We start from the raw sequence: 18,315 nt of genomic DNA, 5'->3' as shown, positions 1-18,315 counted from the left end.
TTTGTAGGATTATTATAAACATATCCAATTTTAATGCAGCGTACGTGTATGCGACTCCCAGTGCTCGTTGCTTTCGCCCGAAGAAAGGCCGAGAGCCGGTTCTACTGCTGTGCTGTGTATTCTGACACGTATAAACTAAGTAATGTTAATGCACTATAAACTTAGTATAAACCTAGCATTCGTTAGGTCTTACACTAATCACGGGTTTAGCTGGAAATCTCCGGCAAGTCTGGCAATCGTAATTACGACATCTAATGGAAGAATAAGCCAATTGAGGGCTTCTTTAACTTGAAATACTATATGGTTCCAAGAAGAAGAGACCTAAGATTGCCACTTCCACATCCATAGTACTTTGGTGTATATATATATATATATATATGTTGAAGCTTGTGAGATGGACCCGTGCTTTTTCATTATTTCTTGGAAACCGACCGACTACTACGAGCAAATATTAATGTGCTTGAAACTATATACCATCTACTCGGGAGATTATTTTGAACTTGTCTCCTTAAAATTTTCCAAGCCATACAAAGAAAAGAAGGAATAGAAAATGGACTAGTCTTCCGCTAGTTTTGCTTGTACCGCGCGTTAATTATTTCCGGCTGGACTTATTGACCGCGTGGCGTCGTAGGTGGTCGATCTACCTTTGTCCGGGCATGTGAACGTATGAAGCAAGGCTACCTTTTTGGTTCAACAAAAGAGAGCTTAGCTTGCATGCATGAGCCATGAGGTGTCCCACCTGCCACCGACGTGGAAAACTTTTTGCGTGGAATCTTCTCGTGTTTTGGTCTGATAAGATCAACGACGCACCACCATTTCCAACAGTAATATATAGTTCGGCTAAAGAAAGTGATACCTTCCCTGGGAGGATAGAAAGGAAATTCTACTATTATCGTACCAAGCATATGATCGTGACACGAATCCTTGTCGGATTTCGTCATCTCACAATCATCGGATTAAAAATACCAGTATGATGTAATTACTTAGTGCTAATCATCTTCAAGGACAAGTTTATCGATGGCAAAAAGCAACGGGCGGTTCCAAATACTGCTATTTTTGTAGACCAATAAAGATGAATACGCAAGTCAGTTGCAAGCGCTGCGTCACCTGCGTGTAATAAATGCGAGGCAAGATACCGGTGTCACAACGGAGGATGCTTGAGATGAATTATTCAGTGTAGACAACCTCGACCTGTATACATGATGTAAGAACGTCTATAAAACAAGAAGAATCCCAGCTATAAGTCTATATATTTATACGTGAAATTTTAGATATATAACAAACATTTAAGACTAAGGATAGTTTCTTTTTCTAATATTCTATGGTTGGTTGCCGTCTCTCCGCCCTTCAGTTTCTGGAATATCAACTTATTAGCATCAGTCAGGTTGCTGAACCAAATAAACCTACTAAGAAACATCGAACCTGATGAATATTATTACAACGATCAAGAAGAATCTCAGAAATCAAGTTTTCTTGTTGAGACTACAAGGGTTGAATTAGCCCCAAAGGTCAATGATAATTAACAGCATATTTAGTTTCAATGGACATAGTAATCATATTGCTCAAAGGACAACCGTGATCTCCCTTATTTTAAGAGATATTGACATAATATGAACCGCAAGATGCTTATGCATACAACTCATCTACGTTGCACTCTCCAAGGTACACTTTGATACTCCGTGGTGAACCACAGCTGCCTTCTGCAATGAGCGCTCTATCATTTGCAGCCATATGTGCAATTATCTTGTATATCATTTCAATCTGGTTGACCAACAGACATCAAGAGAAGAATTAAATAAGACAAATTGTGCTAGATTAGCACTTTTGCATTTGAAGCTCTACGTCTTAAAGGAAATTAGTGCGCTGCATCAATTGTTTTTCTGTTTCTCCCTAACCTGGATATCAATATCATTGATTTCTTTGTGCATAAGAACAGAAAGAAAAAAAAATGACTTTCAGAATCTTGGAAATCACATATACTCTTGAGATTCTACCCTACCCTAACTCCCTGCCCATGGAAAACTTCACATTTGATTCCCAGAACTTGAATCTGGAGCTGTTTTCCCAATCATTCCTACAAATAACCCTTTCATCAACATGGACAGCGTTTTTCTTAGGTATGTGTCTACCTTCTCAATAACTCTTATCAAACCACCAATTTAGTAGTAGAGTTGTCAATGAGTGCTCCCTTAATAGGTAAGTCCATAAAAAAAGTTTGGCAGAGCTAGGAAGGTAATGATTTGAAGAAGTGATCTTTAGAGGTAGGCCAGTGACTCAATCCAAGGCTTCGGGTTCCACCAGTAAAAAGATAAGTTGAAATACAGAGTAAAGAAAATCGAAGAAGTGGGGATCTTTTGGAGGTTGTGGCAGTCAAAAAATTTCAGATACCATAAAAGCATTCTATATGAGACAAGAGTAGGACTTAACACAGTGGAAGAGGGCTAGCGTCTGCAGTTTAGAGCATATAGGGGCCCAATGTGCCACAGGAATTTTAGTAGGCAATAGAAGGTGAGCATCGTAACAACGTTGATATTGTAGTAATGCATCAATTTATTGGGCGAATCTATTGGAAACTTTCTTAGTTTTTCTTTTAGCTTCAAGAAATAATGAAATCTAGATTGCCTCCAGTAGAAAGATATAGTTTTGCATATAACCTAGGTAAATTATTACCTGCTCAGGTGCATGACAGCGATCTGCAATTTCGTCGAGCGTCAACGGATCAACAGGCTCTTTACAGCTGAAAGATGTTGAAAATTTATTAGTAACAAAGAACTCAATTTTACAATTTTTACTAATAACTCAATTTTCTAATCTAAGGTGACAGAAGGAACATAAAGTGCAATAATCAGACCATTACACTGTCATATCCCTAGGGAATATGTATATGCAGTATTCAATCCAGCAGCTAATAAGCTATATGTAACAGCATATTCTCAGTCTCACACAAGAGTAAGATATAAATTTTGAATTTTGAAGTATGTACATAACAAAAATTACAACTTAAGTACCAGCAAAATATTAAAAGCAGCACAAAAGCTATCCTCCACCTGCAGCACATAATGAAGAATGTATTTGCCAAAAGGATTATTTGTATATTTCAAATAAGTTAGCCATCCATGAAGTTTATGACTCCCAAATGTACTATTTCACATTCTTGGAATTAGAAATGTAGAGCCTGCGAAATTAAAAAGGTATAAGTTCATACAAGGAAGAGAGTCGGTAGACATTATAAGGTTAAATGTCGCAGGAAACAATTTCAGAATTAGTAACAATATTTTTCCTGATGCTGATGTGTAAGGCCATGCCCTTTATACAGATTTGTTAAAATACTAGGTGGGAATCATATATTATTAGAGTTCATGAAAACAACTGAACAAGATATATGAACCAAACAATAAATTACGTGCCTCGCCTCATTCAGTACAGCCAAGACTCTCTTTTGAAGAGCTAATACCTCCCCTGCTGCCTTTTTCCCTGCTTCAACACCTGCATTTAGCACCAAATTTTTTTTTACCATGGCCTTGGTAAAGTAAAATCAATATCAGAAAACATGAGACATACTAAAGCACATACCAGGCTGATGATAAGCATTGATGTTGATCAGAGAAGCATAAATCCCAACAGCTCGTTCATAAAGTGCAATAAGTGCACCTGTGGATCTAGGATTTACTTCTTGTACAGTTACAGTTATTGACTCGCGATCATTTGCATAGAGAGCTGAACGGGTTCCCTGCACAAAGCTCTCTGGTATAAGTTCTGAGCAGAAATTTTTTTTAAAAAAAATCAGCTATTAAACTTTATACTGATTATTGCTTTCCCTATAGAAGTACCAGATCTTGCTATAGAGAGAAAAAAATAACTCAAAGTTGAGAAAGCTCGAAAGAATGTCCTAAGAGATAATTAAGACTGGGATTTTCCCCCAATGTCAACCCCGTTCATACTTCTGACCACCCCAAATTATAGCAAGATGAGCCAACCTCAATCATATTTTAATAAAGTGTAGTATGTCCCGAATGCGAGGAAAATTTAGTGATCACCGATATGTAAAGATATTCTCTTTATTTTGGTTATAGTTGAGTAAAAATTACACAACCAGAAAACAAATGCACACTTAGACCAACACACACCATATGATGGCATGGTTAACTTTATTTTCACAATTGAAAATTCTCTGTCACTCAGTTAATTACAAGAATATTACTCTTTTCCTCCCTGATATACAAACCAGATTTCACGTCTGAAAAAATGCGATGTAATTAAAGTACGTGCAATACAGATGATTCACAGCAGCACATTAAATCTTTCAGAGATTTTTAAACCACAAGCCCAGAAGGAAGAATCAAAGTAACAAGAATTCAGAGAAGTACTTCAAGATTCATGAACAAAATTGAAATCTGACCTGAAGCATTCCAAACAAGTAGTCACCGCATGTAACTCCAGGTTCAAGCTCCCAATCATGGCCAGGTGGCCTATCACGCAATACTTCGATGAAAGTAACAAAAAAGTTATGGACACCTTCTCTTAGTTGCTGAATGTAGCTGCAATAAAAAAGACAACTTGTCAGACATTCTATTGACTTCAAGTGAAACATTAGACCAAGACACCAAAGACTCACGCATGTTGATCAGTGCTTCCTTTATTTCCATACACAGTTAGCCCTTGATTAACCTGCCAGAGAAAAGGTTATTATGCAGAAAAGGCATCAAGGCAGAAATATGATATGTCCAATACAATCTAGTAGTATATTAAAACAGAGGTCCTAACTTATTCACAAATCACACTGATTCATGTATGCATATCAAGCATGAATATGGATAACCTCCCAATGTTCAACATTCTTTCCATGCATAACAGGTCTCTCCATAGATCTATCACCTAGTGTATCTCCACATCACCTAACTTCTGTGCATTCTACCTGTACAGCTGGTTGCTTCGGCCATTTTCTTTAAAAACCAAACCTGATTTAATTTATACATACTTGAATCCTATAATATGGAGAGAAACTAACAACCACTTCCTCTCTACCGTGAATTTTTTAGATGAGAAGAGGAACCATTAAGGCATAAAGATATACCCGGTTCCCATCAAGGTCAAGTTCTTTCCCAAGAGATTCCATGACCAATTGCTGCAAATACCTACTAAAAAGTAGTAAGCTATCTTTGTAAGGAAGTACAACCATATCCTGTACACAGAAAAAGTCAAGCTGAGATGACAATAGATGGCGAAAGATAGAAACTACACTTAAAGAAGATTGAGCGAATACAAATATAAACCTTTGATCCCACTCCATCAGAAGCCCAGTACCAGCACATGGCAAGTAAAGCTGCTGGATTATTCCTTACCTGTATAAGAACCCTCTTGAATGTCATGAGAAAAAAAAAGATGGACTACTGATTTTATAATAAAAAAGATCTATACCACAGTTGTCCGAGTTTCCTCATCCATCAATGATGCACCGATTAGCATTTCCTTAATGTCAATACCCTAGGGAGAAGATAGTTATTCTAAGTCAAACATTCACAGTTGGTTCGTAAACTGCTTCAAATAACAGCAGAATACCTGTAATGCAGCTGGAAGTAAACCAACTGCAGACATTTCTGAGGTTCTACCACCAACCCAGTCAAACATTGGAAATCTTGCTAACCACCCTTCTATTCTAGCAGCATTATCTAACAACGAATTTTCTTGAGTAATTGCAACACCCTGCAGAACAAATATTTGGAATAATCAATGAGCTAGAAAGGTAGAAAAGCGCACGCCCACGCATGCACACACACAAACACACTTCAAATTGTACAGACCACTAAGTTCTAATCTCTACAATAGAATTGGAAAGTACAAACAAGTTGATTTCTTTTTCATTAATACTAGATATGGGTTCGGGATCTCCAAGTGAAACTACTACGGTGGCATAGAACACTAGAATGAGTTTCAGGTAGGAAACTAGTACCAAATTTTAAGCATCAGGATATGAAAAGGATTTAGGAATATAAATATATACAATTAAATAGGATTGAAAACTCTGCAATGTATCAGCACCAAGGAAAACTATCTTATGTTTTAACTATATCTCGGACTGCTCATAGTGTTTATTGCAAAAGTATATAACTTATGAAATTCTGCTTGGCAAAAGATGACCATATCCACCATTAAAATAGAGGAAGGAAATATAAAGCAGAAACAAGAACCTTAGATTAAAACCTGTTTTGAAAAATCTAAACCAGCATCTCGAAAAGCTTTTTGTACTTCCAACAGCCCGTTTCTTGTTTCAGGAGTACCTCCACTCTGATAATGGAGAAAAATGAATAAATTTTGAATAGCAACAAATTTTAAATTTAAAGTACTTACCATAATAAACCAAAAAGGGAAGGAAGATAAGGTAAGAATGATGCATACCTTTGATATTACAATGACAAGAGTAGAGGCAAGTTCAGGTCCAAGCTGTGCAATTTGATGATCAATTCCAGCTGGATCTGTATTGTCAATAAATCTTATCTGGCATGCAGGGAAACAACAGAGGAAAGTCACATGAATGACTTGTAACTCCCTAAGAATTGTTAAAGATAGACAAGACCTTGCAGACAAGATTGAGGAACAGCAGAATAAAAAGGTTTTAAGGAACCTAGAGTAAATCATGTATGCAATGCATGCTTGAGGAATCAGATATTACTTTATCACTAAAATAAACTGCCCCAGCATCCCCGAAAGAGTCACAATTTGGACACCATACAGCAAAGAATTACAAAAGCTGACGTATTCCACAAAGTGAGCATCATCAAAAGCAAGCAAACTAAAATAGACCAAGAAATAGTCATACTGTAACTGAAAGCAAGGCATAAAATAGTTACTAGCTTACTACACTCCACTCCACCACGCAACAGGCCTGAGCCCATTAGCCGGGAATTGAAGCTAGCTCAATATGACCAAGGCCACGAGCACATGCAATGGAGCCGTAGACAATCAAGTGAAATCCAATCCACGAAACAATTTGATCTATGGATGGCCGCAGTCCTTATATCTCGTATTAACAATCAAAAGATGGTCAAAAGAACAGCAGCAAGTCAGCACCTGGTCAAATTCAGAGGGGGAGTTCCCCTGGATTACCTATCTCAATAAAGTATATGATTGGTCTGAGGAATGTCTCAAGATATTTAGAAGATAATATTTTGGCTAAAAGCCTAAAACATAACATCAAAATCCCTAAATAGGGGCATGTTATACTAGTGCTGTACTGCACAGAAGTGCACAAGGAAAAGATATTAGGACACAATACATGCTTGCAGTTCCCAAAATGAAGTGGTACAAATGAAATGATATTATATAAGTACATAGATATGCGAGTCCATTAACTTAGACATTTATGTAGTACACGAAAAGAAAGGATAGTTTGGTTACATCAAAAGAAAAGTGCCAATATGAAATAATGTTTATGACAATGAGAAATACCTTGAGAGGAGGATTATCAGGAGCAAGTGCCTCAGCAACAAATTGAGGCCCCAGAGCGGAACCTCCAATTCCTACAGACAATACCTGAGTAAAGCGGCCAGCTGGAGATGATGGGGGCTTTATCTGTTTTCATACCAGAATGTCAACAGCATGACAAAAGCATATTTTAAAACAAGCTTTTAATTTTAAAACACATGTTTTGCTGCATTATGCTTTATCAAGTAGTGAGAAGAAACTACCTAAGATCTAACTATGGAATTAAGCAAGAGAAGACCATTATGTGTCTTTCAGGAAGACATCCAACATATGTTCGTCCCACTATTCAATGAGGTGCATGCAGTATCAGTGTTGCTGCACAAGAAAATATTAATAACTGGATGTTCTTGTTTTCCAAACATTTAGCTACTTATACGTACCAAAAATATGGCCAAATTTTATTTGTGACATAATGATTTATCATCAAAATTCATACAATTCTGATCTCCAAGGTGCATCAGGTAGAATGCAAGATGGCTGCTCAAGCAAGAATGCATCTAAATAACAGAGAATTCTAGAGTCAAAAAATTTACACTCTCACACCCACTGTCCAGAAACAGAAAGTACACAGAAAAATTATTTTTCTACATGTCTTGGAAAACCAGGCAGCAACCGTGAAGATAAATAATTTTACCTGTGCACATAATTATGTTTGTGTGGCGGTGTCAGTGAACAACATGATGCGATCTTCTCTTAGAGCATCATCATCGTCTTAATATTTTTGTCGACATACTCTCAATGTTAACCAATTATAAATCTGATAGCTATTATAATGGAAAGTTGAAGCTGTTGGTTGAAGTATCGAACTAGTATTGAGGCTTATAACAAAGTGCTAACCACATCTCTTTTAAGTACCCTTGTATGTATTTCAAGAACTCAATCAGAAAGGTAGCATAGACTAACCCTAGCACTGATGACATCGTCCGCAAATTTGCAGATGGCATCTAGCGTCCTCTCGATCTGCAACCTGAGGAGCGATTTTGGCGCGAGCTCAACGCTCCTGAGCCAGTAGTGCCCCACCATCCTTCCCTCATCCGGGTTCGCGATCGCGCCCTTCTCGAGCTCCTCCATTGCCCGGAACGCCTTTTGGAACCGCGGTTCCATCTCCTCCAAGAACTCTTCGGAAAACCCTATCCGGCTCACATCGAGAAACAAGCCCAGCTCCTTGTGCTGGTAGAGCCAGTCAACGTACCGGTGCCACAGCTTGATCGGGTCCTTCTCGATTCCACCCCCTTTCTTCTCCACCGGAATGGCGGCGGAAGAGGAGGAGGACGAGGAGGAGGAGCGAGAGAGGTCGGCAATGGAGTGCGGCGGGCGGAGATGGCGGAGGCGGGAGGATTGCGAGGGAAGGAAGAGAGAGCGGCGGTAGCGTAGGGCGGAAGAGGGGGAGAAGACTCCGGAGATGGAAGCCATGGGAGAGAACCAGAGCGGCGGAGCAGACGAGGGCAGGAGTTGTTGTTTACCGCATTTAGGCTTATTAGGGGGCGTTAGGACTTCGGCGTTGGAACCTCTGAGAGCTTGGTTGGTGACGTTTATACACCACGAGGTGAGGTGGGCCAATGGCACGTGTGTGAGTTGGCGGGAGGGGTTCGCACGCGTGAGCGGTGTCGCTGGCGGTGTCTTTTTATGGAAGGGGGAGATATTTGACATTAAATTGTCTATTATGCTGGATGGACGGCTGGGATGGGATTGAGGATCTAAATTTGTTGGTGGCTGTGATTTCTGTTTCTGTATTTGAAAGGCGGCTCTTTTGGAGGTTACCTTAAATGGACCCGGGTCATTCTCCAACCAAGGTCAAAATGAACCTATTGCCACATCATCGGCAGGGGGGGAGGAGGGTTACTTACGTGAAATGCCTGTGGGTAAGATGACAAAATGATATTTCCTTTTCCCTCTTGAGGATTTTTATTTTTCTCATCTGACTAAATACCGAACTATCATTTGTGTGAAATTATTGTTATAAAATCTTTCGATAATGTATGGTGTTTCTTCAACCTTTCAAATAGCCAAGTCAACAAATTGATGGGGGCATTGAGCCGTTTAGTTCTCAACAAGATCACCAAATGTCTTCTTAGTTCATACAATTATCTATCATTCACATTTAGCCACAAAATGTACTCTTATCATTCACATTTAGCCACAAATGCATAGCTATGTCAAATATCCAGACACCAGGGACAAGGTGATTATCCACGATCCTGATGTAAATTCGTAATTAATGGGCATATAGCCTGAATAACACAACTTATTATTACTCGAATGCTATCTTAAGAAATGTGATAGCTCACAATGACCAGGAATCTCATTGCGTAGTTAAATTGCACACGCTTTCCAAAGGACGGTGTCACTTAATTTGCATAATCATGGATTCATAGGTAACAGTCATTTAAGAACAACATTTGACAACAATGTTGCTTCTGGATAATCGAATGGGAACTCCATAAAAGAAGCTAGAAAATAGAACAGTCAAAATTGAAGCATAAACCACTCCACATAAATTCTCACAGTATGAGATCCCTTAAAATTCATTTGAAATTTCACTACAGAAAATACTTCTAGAAGGATTAAAAAAAAAGTGCAAAACTGTACTCTACATTGCATCAATCATCACCAGACCCAAGTGTCTGTTCCTTGAGCTCATCAATTTTGGCAAACAATTCATCTCTGTTGTTCTGCACATAAAAGCGATATATAGATGAGGGTGAGATCAAGCTAAAAGACCAATTTGCTTTACTAATTGAGTCCATCATCACCTTAAAAATTAGATAGCGAGAGATGAACCAGACAGTGAAACCAAGGCCAACGATTTCCATCACCTTTGGAAACTGCTTTCAAGTTTCAACTTTGAAAAATTAATATATTTCCAAATACTGTCAACTAAGGATACACAGAAAGTTTGATACTATGAGAGTGTGTAGCAATGTAGGAAGAATTACATACCACAGGAAGGGAATCAAGCGAAGAAACGAGTGCTGATGATATCCAAAGAGCGACCAGAGCAGCAGATCCATAGATGAGGATCATATATGTGTCTTTGGAATCCAACTAAATCAAACAATAAGGTTATCTAGCTAAGACAACAATAATCTCAGTTTATACTTTAAATTAGTAAATGATCCACAAAAGTATATATTCAAACAAAGTTAAGAAGCATATGCTGGCTAAATGAATGTAATATGAAAGTCAAACTTCTATCCTGTAAAGGTTTCGAGCATAATTCCTAAAGTTATGCACTTCTGATCATTAGGCATTCTCCATTTATTGACTGAGCATATTTTCACAATTTGGAAGGATTATGTAGGCAGCAACATTTTGAGTTAAAGAATCAGAAATAAGATACCACTTTGTAATAACTAATAAGATAGCACTTTGTTATTGGATTTTCACCTGTCAAGAGGTGCTGATAAATAAAGAATCCTATTCTTCCATCCTTTTTACTTCCCCCTTATTCCATGTGTCAATTACTTCCTTTAGTATAAAAGACCACACTTATACGAGGGATATCTCTTGCCATATAAGCTGCCCCTTGGTACTAAATGTTGTAAGTTGTAAGTTGTAACATCAACACGTATAACTTCAAGTAATCTGCATGTTTATTTACAAAGCATTATATTTTTTTTCCCAACGTAGTGACTCTTTCTGCTTCCTAAGAGAATGCAATCTATGCTCTAAATTAATGAACACCTTAAATATGCACCAAGTACAAGTTACATTGAACAGAAAGTAGAGGGGAATAGAAATGACAAAATGGAAACAAAGTAAAACATGAGAAATTAAGAGGCTTATAGACTCTTGGATTTCATAGAAATGTCTCATATGTGACTGCTGTGGTAAGGATAATTGGCAATTAAGGTATCAAATTATTCAATTCTCCAAATTTATGTGGTAAAATCCAGATAAAATCCTGCCTTTGAAGATTCATAAGTTGCATCTTAGTGCGCAATTCTACCAGTCAGATCATTGTGACAGTTCTTCATCGCTATATTTAAGTCCAACTTTCCATTTAGATAAATTAATAAATGTTACATCCCTCTAAGGATTTAAGAAGAAGCTGGGAAGAACTTCACAGATAACTCTTCTACTTTTTTACGGGGAATTTCCAAGAGGACTGTTCAAAATGGCAAATGGAACTTTGATTAACTGATCATTCCTATTGCCTATAATTTTCAAATTTGACATGACGTATTGATACTTGGTAGCATATGAAAGTATCCTTTTCGATGCAAAGATTCTCTTATTGGTTAAACCCTCATTCACTTCAAGAATTATTTTTTTTTCTTATTACAAAATATCAGCTAATATCGTAATAATCCTCATTTTAGAATACAAGCACCATTTATCAAAATTACATCTTATTCCACACACTAGTCAATTACTAATTTACCCTTGATATTTATCTCATCAATCTAATTTATATCAAATCAAAAAATATTCATGATAGTTTCATAAAAAATAAAATATATTTTTTTAATTTTTTCCTTTACTTTATGTCACATAAAAAATAATTATTATTCCTCGAATAAAGACTTCATTTTGAAAATAAAGAATAGAAATATATATTCTAGAATTAATCTTATTCCTAAAGCAAACAAGGCCTAAATGTTTCCCTCATGACTAAATAATATTAGGTATGAAACTATGAATTACTATCATACTATGTAAAGTGTAGTTCCAAAACAAGGGCATCCTTTATACGATATTTGCCTAGCTTATAGTATACCAAAATGCTCATCCTAACTATTTCAAAAGTTACAATGAACTAAACCTCACCAACTACAGTTCCCAAGTGGAAAGACAAACTATTACCAGTGATGTGGGAGAAACCTCACCTTAGTAGGCTTGGTTACCACTATGCAGCCTCCTGCACAAGGTTTTGTTAATCTTTCTGATATTTAGGATTTTATTGTTCATCAAAATATAAATTTATGCAGTAAAAGGACCCGCAGTACAAAGTAATGTCTTAGAGATGAAATTTTGAAGCAATGATCCAACAAAAGATGGACAATTCAGGGGAACAAAATCTGAGAACTTCCAAATTCCACCACCTTGTGAGTGGTAGCATAAATGGGTATTCCACATCTACATAGAACAAATATCAGTCCTCAAAAAACACTAAATGGTTAATAAAATATAAGAAACTAAGGGTGCATTTGCATCATATTTTGCCAAATATTGTGTTATTTTATTAATTTAAAATATAAAATGGAACCCCCACCTTCATAGTGAAGCAAAGTCTCTAGTTGGTCTTGAATTCCAGTAAATGTTTAGTCTTATTTCTAGTCAAGATTTGAGAAAGCTTAATTGCATCATCTTCTCGAAGCAAACAAGAAACTCCAAGCAATGCACCTTAAGACCACAATTAGCAAAAGCAAACCACCTATCGCCCCCAAATACTCACAACGAATATCCCAAGCACCAAAACTACCGCACGAATGGAATACCCACTTGACTAAAGTTATCTTTTAGGGTTTAGGGTTTAAGGCAAAATCATCGCGGCGAGAAGGCCAAAATAATCTGTCAGGCAATATCGCAAACAGATAGAACAATACCTTAAGATCGAGCTGATTCAAAGGATTCCCAACCTCACTTTCCTCTCCGCCAGCCGACGACTCTTGCTCCGCGAAACCCCCATAAGAAACCACTTCTATCTTCGTCGGCGCTTCGTCGTTCTTCGCCGCCCCATACTTCTCGGATACAACAGTGGAGGTCTCATCCGAAGCCGACGCCCTCAGCCAGTGACCGCCGGTAAAACCAAACCCTGAGAACAACAAGCAAAATTTAGGGTTCTTTAACCTAAGACCCAAATGCACACCGAGGGCAGAAGAATGGTCCCTAAGCTCTCTGATACGATACCTTGCTTCGAGCGTGATGTGAGAGGCTTCGCGAAAGAGGTCGGAAGGGTTGGGCGGAAGCCGAGGGCGAAAGAGGAGTCGGAGACGAGAGGGCGGCGGGGAAGGGAGGGGAAAGCGCGAAGCATGGTGGTGGAGAGCTCCATCTCGATACGAGAGAGGATAAAGATTTGGAATTTGGGAGCCACGCTTCTATAAAATCCTAAGCGGCGGTGTGCACAAGTCCGAGGTAGATTGTTTGCCGTTGATTTATTATAGTTCCCTTACTAATGCCTCGTCTGTATAAATGTCTTAAAACGCTAATGAAGTGATTATGCGCATTTTGAGGGAGGGAAAATATATATATATATATATAATAATAATAATAATTTTATTACATTATCCCATATTGAATAGAAAAATATGTATAACTTAAAATTATATACATTCACGGTACTTAAATACACTCTTGGGAGAAAGAAAACAAATAATATTTAGTATGCTATTTAAAAATAAGAGAGGGTTAACTCATGAATAAAAAAAATTTATGCATCAACATCCTAATATATATATATGCATCAACAATAGTAAGGATGAATTGGTGGTTTTAACTTGTGTATGATGCTTAAGATAAGTTAATGGATAATTTTTTTAGGTGTATGTTTTGAAAACAATTGCCGAGGCAAATGAAAAATAATCTGTGGTATTAAGAAGCATATGAAATATGTGAAAAATTAATTTCAATTGAATCTAAAGCTAAGAAAATATAATAAAAAAATAGTTGATTATTTGGTTTAATGCCTTAGTGTAGAGTTTGTGGCTGGAAAGAAATAATTGAATTTTGTGGCTGAGAAGAAATAATCGAATTTTTAATTTCTACGCAAACTTGTCAAGTTTTTCTGCATAAAATGATTATCTTGTTTCTCTATTGGGTAGTTGGTTGACTTACGACCTCCGAGTGGTTGTGGAGTTGGAGAAGTGATAGTAATAATGGCGGATGTTTTCTAAATTTTTTTGGACATCTTGTTAATATTGTGATGTAATTGTGGTGTTTATTTTTGTTTTTAAAGTTTATTTGTAGTATTTCTTAATTATATACTTAGTTGAATGTTCTTTCAGATTGTGAACGTTAGTAGTGTTAAATTTTGCTTGAGGTGGGTGTTAGGGTTTTTGATTTTGGTCCATATAATGTGACAGAGATAAATATTTATTTTGTCGTGGTTAATCTTGGTGGAAGATTACCATGTTTTTAAGTTTCAGTGAAACAAAAGTTATAGCCCGGTCAAATAAAATAAACACTTCATATTGAGAAATGTGTAATAAATTATGATAATTCTTTTATAGTTAAATTAAGAGTAAATTAATAATTGGGTTAGTACATGATATAAGATAAAATTTAAATAAATAATATTTGTATTATGAAATAGTATCTTTGATATTAAATTGTTATTACGGATTCAAATGTTTTAGTTCACAATAACAAAAAAGTTATATTTAAAGTGACTCGGGCTAAACAAGTTTGGATGATATGGAATTAGTCTTTTTTAAGATAAATTTATTGAAGGATTGCTATATATCTATGTATATTTAGATGAGAAGTAATGGGTATAAATAATATACTTAAAGAAAAAAAAGGGAAGAAGGCAAGTCCATATGGTATTAAATGCAGAGTTGTGTACATATCCGGGGTCTGTCTGATTTATTATTGTCTTTTCCTACCAATCAAACTTAATATCATATTAAAAAAAATTATTGTGATGTGTGTTTTATTAAAGTTGTAAGGTTTTCTCTTCTGTTTAAATTGGGTATGTGTTTGTATCTTTTGAATTGTTAAAGTTTAATTTTTATTTTCTCTGATGTCTATTAGCCTATTGTATAGAAGTCCTGGACTTCTTTCAATATCTTTCTCTGAATCATAATCGTAACTCTTAGTTATATTATTAATAAATTTTCCTATAATAATATAATAATATAGGCCTCATATAACCACTTAAACATTAAATTAATGTGTAACAAAAAAGAGAAATAAAAGAAATCGGAAAATAAATCTAAGCGATGGGGGGAACGGACTTCAATGCTCTTGTCAGTTGTTTAATGTTCGATACTATCTGACAGTTTCCAAGTAAGTAGCATGACCAGATCGGTTCTGTTCAATTGTCGAATATAATCTCTTATCCTCTACCGCGCTGGATCATACCGCCTGATTAGGATTTATGCGATAAATTCTCAATATTCCCCGAGCCATATATGTCATTTTTGACATATTATGCGGCTTAAGGAAACACGACGAGTATTTGGCCTTGTAATCGGTGTATTATTATTTGTTAGTAGAGTTTGATGAGAGATTTTTATTTTCTTTTTACAAAGAAAAAGGGCCTCGTTCGTCTTCCCCTACTCTTAATCCTTCGTCATGGACGACGGCCACCTCTCCGGCGAGCAATACCTCTACTTCGCGAAGCTATCGCAGGAAGCCAAGCGCTACGACGAGATGGCCTGCTTCATGGAGAAGATCGTGCTCTCAGCTTCCTTCTTTCGGCGCTCTCACTGCCGAGGAGCGCAGCCTCTTCTCCGTGGCCTATAAGAACCTCGCCGCGCCGCGTGGCGGATGATCTCCCACATTGAGCAGAGGGAGGAGCGGCGGAAGAGCGAGGGCCGTGCCGCCCTCGGCAAAAACTGTCGTGATCGGATCGAGTCCGAGCTCGCATCCATCTGCGCTAAGAATCTAAGGATCCTCGAATCTCACCTTATCCCCTCGGCTGGGTCGAGCGAGGCGAAGGTGCTCTACCTTAAGATGGAGGAGGCGGTGAATGATGGTATGGCGGCTTACCAGGCGGCTCAGGTAGTTTTAAATTTCAAAATCACAATTCTCTTTTCTCGCGCTTTTTCCCATTGTTTAAAAAGTGGAATTTGGTTCGGTGATCGGTGTTTAAGGTTTCTGATGTAATCTAGCTTGGAGGATTACTTTAAGTTCAGCGAATTTTGGTGAAATTAGATAAAAATACTCGTAAAAGTGCACTCTTTATGTGAAATTTTCGTTATACTTTCAATTTTTCCTCTTCATGACATGAGAACCGCGTGGCGCTCTGGTTGAAATAACTTTATAATATACTAAATATTGTGCCTTTATTAAAGAGAACTAACGGCGGGGCCGGTAGCCAGATGCAGGTGAATCGAGTTATTTGTCTAGAAATTTACTCTTTGTTTCGCTTACAAGATTTAAGCGATTTGGTTTCCTGGTCCATGTCATCTTCTAAAGCTCACAAGTGCGAAGTGTGTTACACTTTGGTTAGTGACAGTATACAACTATACATTGTCTCTTATTGCGCTTGGAAGCTTGTTGTAATATCTAGGGGCCCAGATTGTCATGGATACTTCAAGTCACGTGAATTCAATCTCTACTAATTCCTAGTAAAATAAATAAGTAGTCTAATTTATGCTTGCACAATGTCTACTCATATAGATAAATGTTTCATTTTATACTTATTCAACATACATTCTGAAGAACAAAGGCCAAAGGCCATCTCAACATAGCTTTATTAGCTCTTTTGTCAAATGGGTGTCCTGGTTCACAAGGCCCATACCAATTTAGGGTAAGGAGAGGACCATCTTGAATGAATGCAGCTGATTCTGAGTCCTCAAGTTCAGTTAGTATTTGTTAAAACTTCAATTTGGAACATTCTAATTGATCGAAAGAGTTTTAAGCTTTCATTCTATGGGCTATTACTCGTAACAAAAACACTACCAAAAGTGGTTTACAATTTTATATTATATGAAGGCAGTTATCTAGGTATTGCTCCGAGTTCCAAATGGCTTAGCCATTCTAATCTCCTAACTGCTAGAGCATCACATGCTCATTCTTTTGTTTATAGGCATTTGATGCCGCTATTGCTGAACTTGGCTCCTCAGGTCGGTGCACTTATTATGCAGCTTCTCCATGACAATCATCATCGTTGGTCTTTCCCTGCAGCATTTGTATGTATCTACCACTGTTGAGTATTGCCGGATGCGTTTTATCGTGTCTAATTAATTTATATCGCTTACAGGAGCAGATCTATGGAGCATAGCATGGACCAAGTATTGTCCTTGGGGGAGGTGGACTTTAATGTCATTGTCTATTAACTATTGAACAAAAATATCATTTGGTCAGCTGTCCCCTTATACTGTGCTACATTATCGGAGCTATATTAGAAATTTCTTAATGCATCTCTCCTAGTCAAATATACTGTTGCTCTGTTTTTTGTATTCTTGCTTAGCAAGAGGTAGTTGAGGGGAAAAAAAACAGGTCTGGTTGACTGGGTAGCTGGTCACATAAGATTACATGTGTTCCTGTCTACTTATTTTAAATATTTCATCTGAGTGGAAAGTAATGAGTCGGTGAATTCAGTTTGATATAATCAATCATCAGGATCAAATTATAGGGATTGAAATGAATTACATCTGCAATTAAACATGCTCATTTTGTGTTTTTTTTTGTTAGCAATTTTCATTTTTCTGGAATATTTTCAATAAAGATCAGTCTAGATCTAGAAATAGAGCCATCAATTGAACATAATTCCGAACACTCTGCTTGTCTTCCAGGTCGTACAATGGCTTCCTAATTCTGTTGTTTGCTTTAAGCATGCGATATGTTTGCTTAAACATTATGATTCAAACTTAAACCAAGGTGGAAGTAACATGAATTATTCAGATTAATCCAGTTGTGATCAACTGAAGCTCTATTTCTTAGCTCCGAACTCAGCTTGATCCGGGATTCCGACGTTCGTCGTGAAGCTACAGTGTGGCCTCCTGTGTGTTGTGATTTTGATGGAAATTGATCAAAGAGACGCAGAGTTCATGAGCAAAGAATCAACAAAAATCACTGTACTGGTATTTTTCTTATATACGGTACGTCTTCATCATCCCAGAGGTCGCTCTTTGGAGCTTGAGCTTAAAGAGTAAAGACTAAAGAGTGGTGGCACGCAGCATGCACTCACCATCAAACACTCTACTCTCGCTCAGAGAATAT

General features: G+C 37.2%; 2 protein-coding genes and 1 long non-coding RNA gene across 3 annotated transcripts; 1 reads left to right on the top strand and 2 right to left on the bottom strand.

Moving 5' to 3' along the window:
• Nucleotides 1-1,404: 1,404 nt before the first annotated feature.
• Nucleotides 1,405-8,999, bottom strand: LOC140778685 (glucose-6-phosphate isomerase 1, chloroplastic-like). Its single transcript, XM_073123511.1, has 14 exons — nucleotides 8,386-8,999; nucleotides 7,447-7,569; nucleotides 6,397-6,495; nucleotides 6,202-6,285; nucleotides 5,560-5,703; nucleotides 5,419-5,484; nucleotides 5,274-5,342; nucleotides 5,075-5,182; nucleotides 4,616-4,668; nucleotides 4,400-4,538; nucleotides 3,574-3,730; nucleotides 3,408-3,486; nucleotides 2,671-2,737; nucleotides 1,405-1,761 (listed from the first exon to the last, which is right to left on the bottom strand). Exons 1-14 carry the CDS (start codon nucleotides 8,893-8,895, stop codon nucleotides 1,627-1,629), a joined length of 1,833 nt encoding a protein of 610 aa, XP_072979612.1. The 5' UTR covers nucleotides 8,896-8,999; the 3' UTR covers nucleotides 1,405-1,626.
• Nucleotides 9,000-9,942: 943 nt separating this feature from the next.
• LOC140779545 (protein CURVATURE THYLAKOID 1D, chloroplastic) lies at nucleotides 9,943-13,569 on the bottom strand. Its single transcript, XM_073124652.1, has 5 exons — nucleotides 13,336-13,569; nucleotides 13,032-13,240; nucleotides 10,423-10,527; nucleotides 10,236-10,307; nucleotides 9,943-10,154 (listed from the first exon to the last, which is right to left on the bottom strand). The coding sequence occupies exons 1-5, from the start codon at nucleotides 13,475-13,477 to the stop codon at nucleotides 10,083-10,085; spliced, it is 600 nt and encodes a 199-aa protein (XP_072980753.1). The 5' UTR covers nucleotides 13,478-13,569; the 3' UTR covers nucleotides 9,943-10,082.
• A 2,079-nt stretch (nucleotides 13,570-15,648) lies between these two features.
• Nucleotides 15,649-17,551, top strand: LOC140779392 (uncharacterized). Its single transcript, XR_012107333.1, has 3 exons — nucleotides 15,649-16,149; nucleotides 17,180-17,282; nucleotides 17,354-17,551. It is a non-coding gene; the product is annotated as an uncharacterized lncRNA (long non-coding RNA).
• The last annotated feature ends 764 nt before the right edge of the window (nucleotides 17,552-18,315 follow it).

This window comes from Typha angustifolia, chromosome 15 (assembly GCF_048772165.1).
Source record: "Typha angustifolia cultivar Huaian chromosome 15, ASM4877216v1, whole genome shotgun sequence".
Taxonomy (NCBI): Eukaryota; Viridiplantae; Streptophyta; class Magnoliopsida; order Poales; family Typhaceae; genus Typha; species Typha angustifolia.
This window is presented reverse-complemented; position numbering and strand designations above follow the sequence as displayed.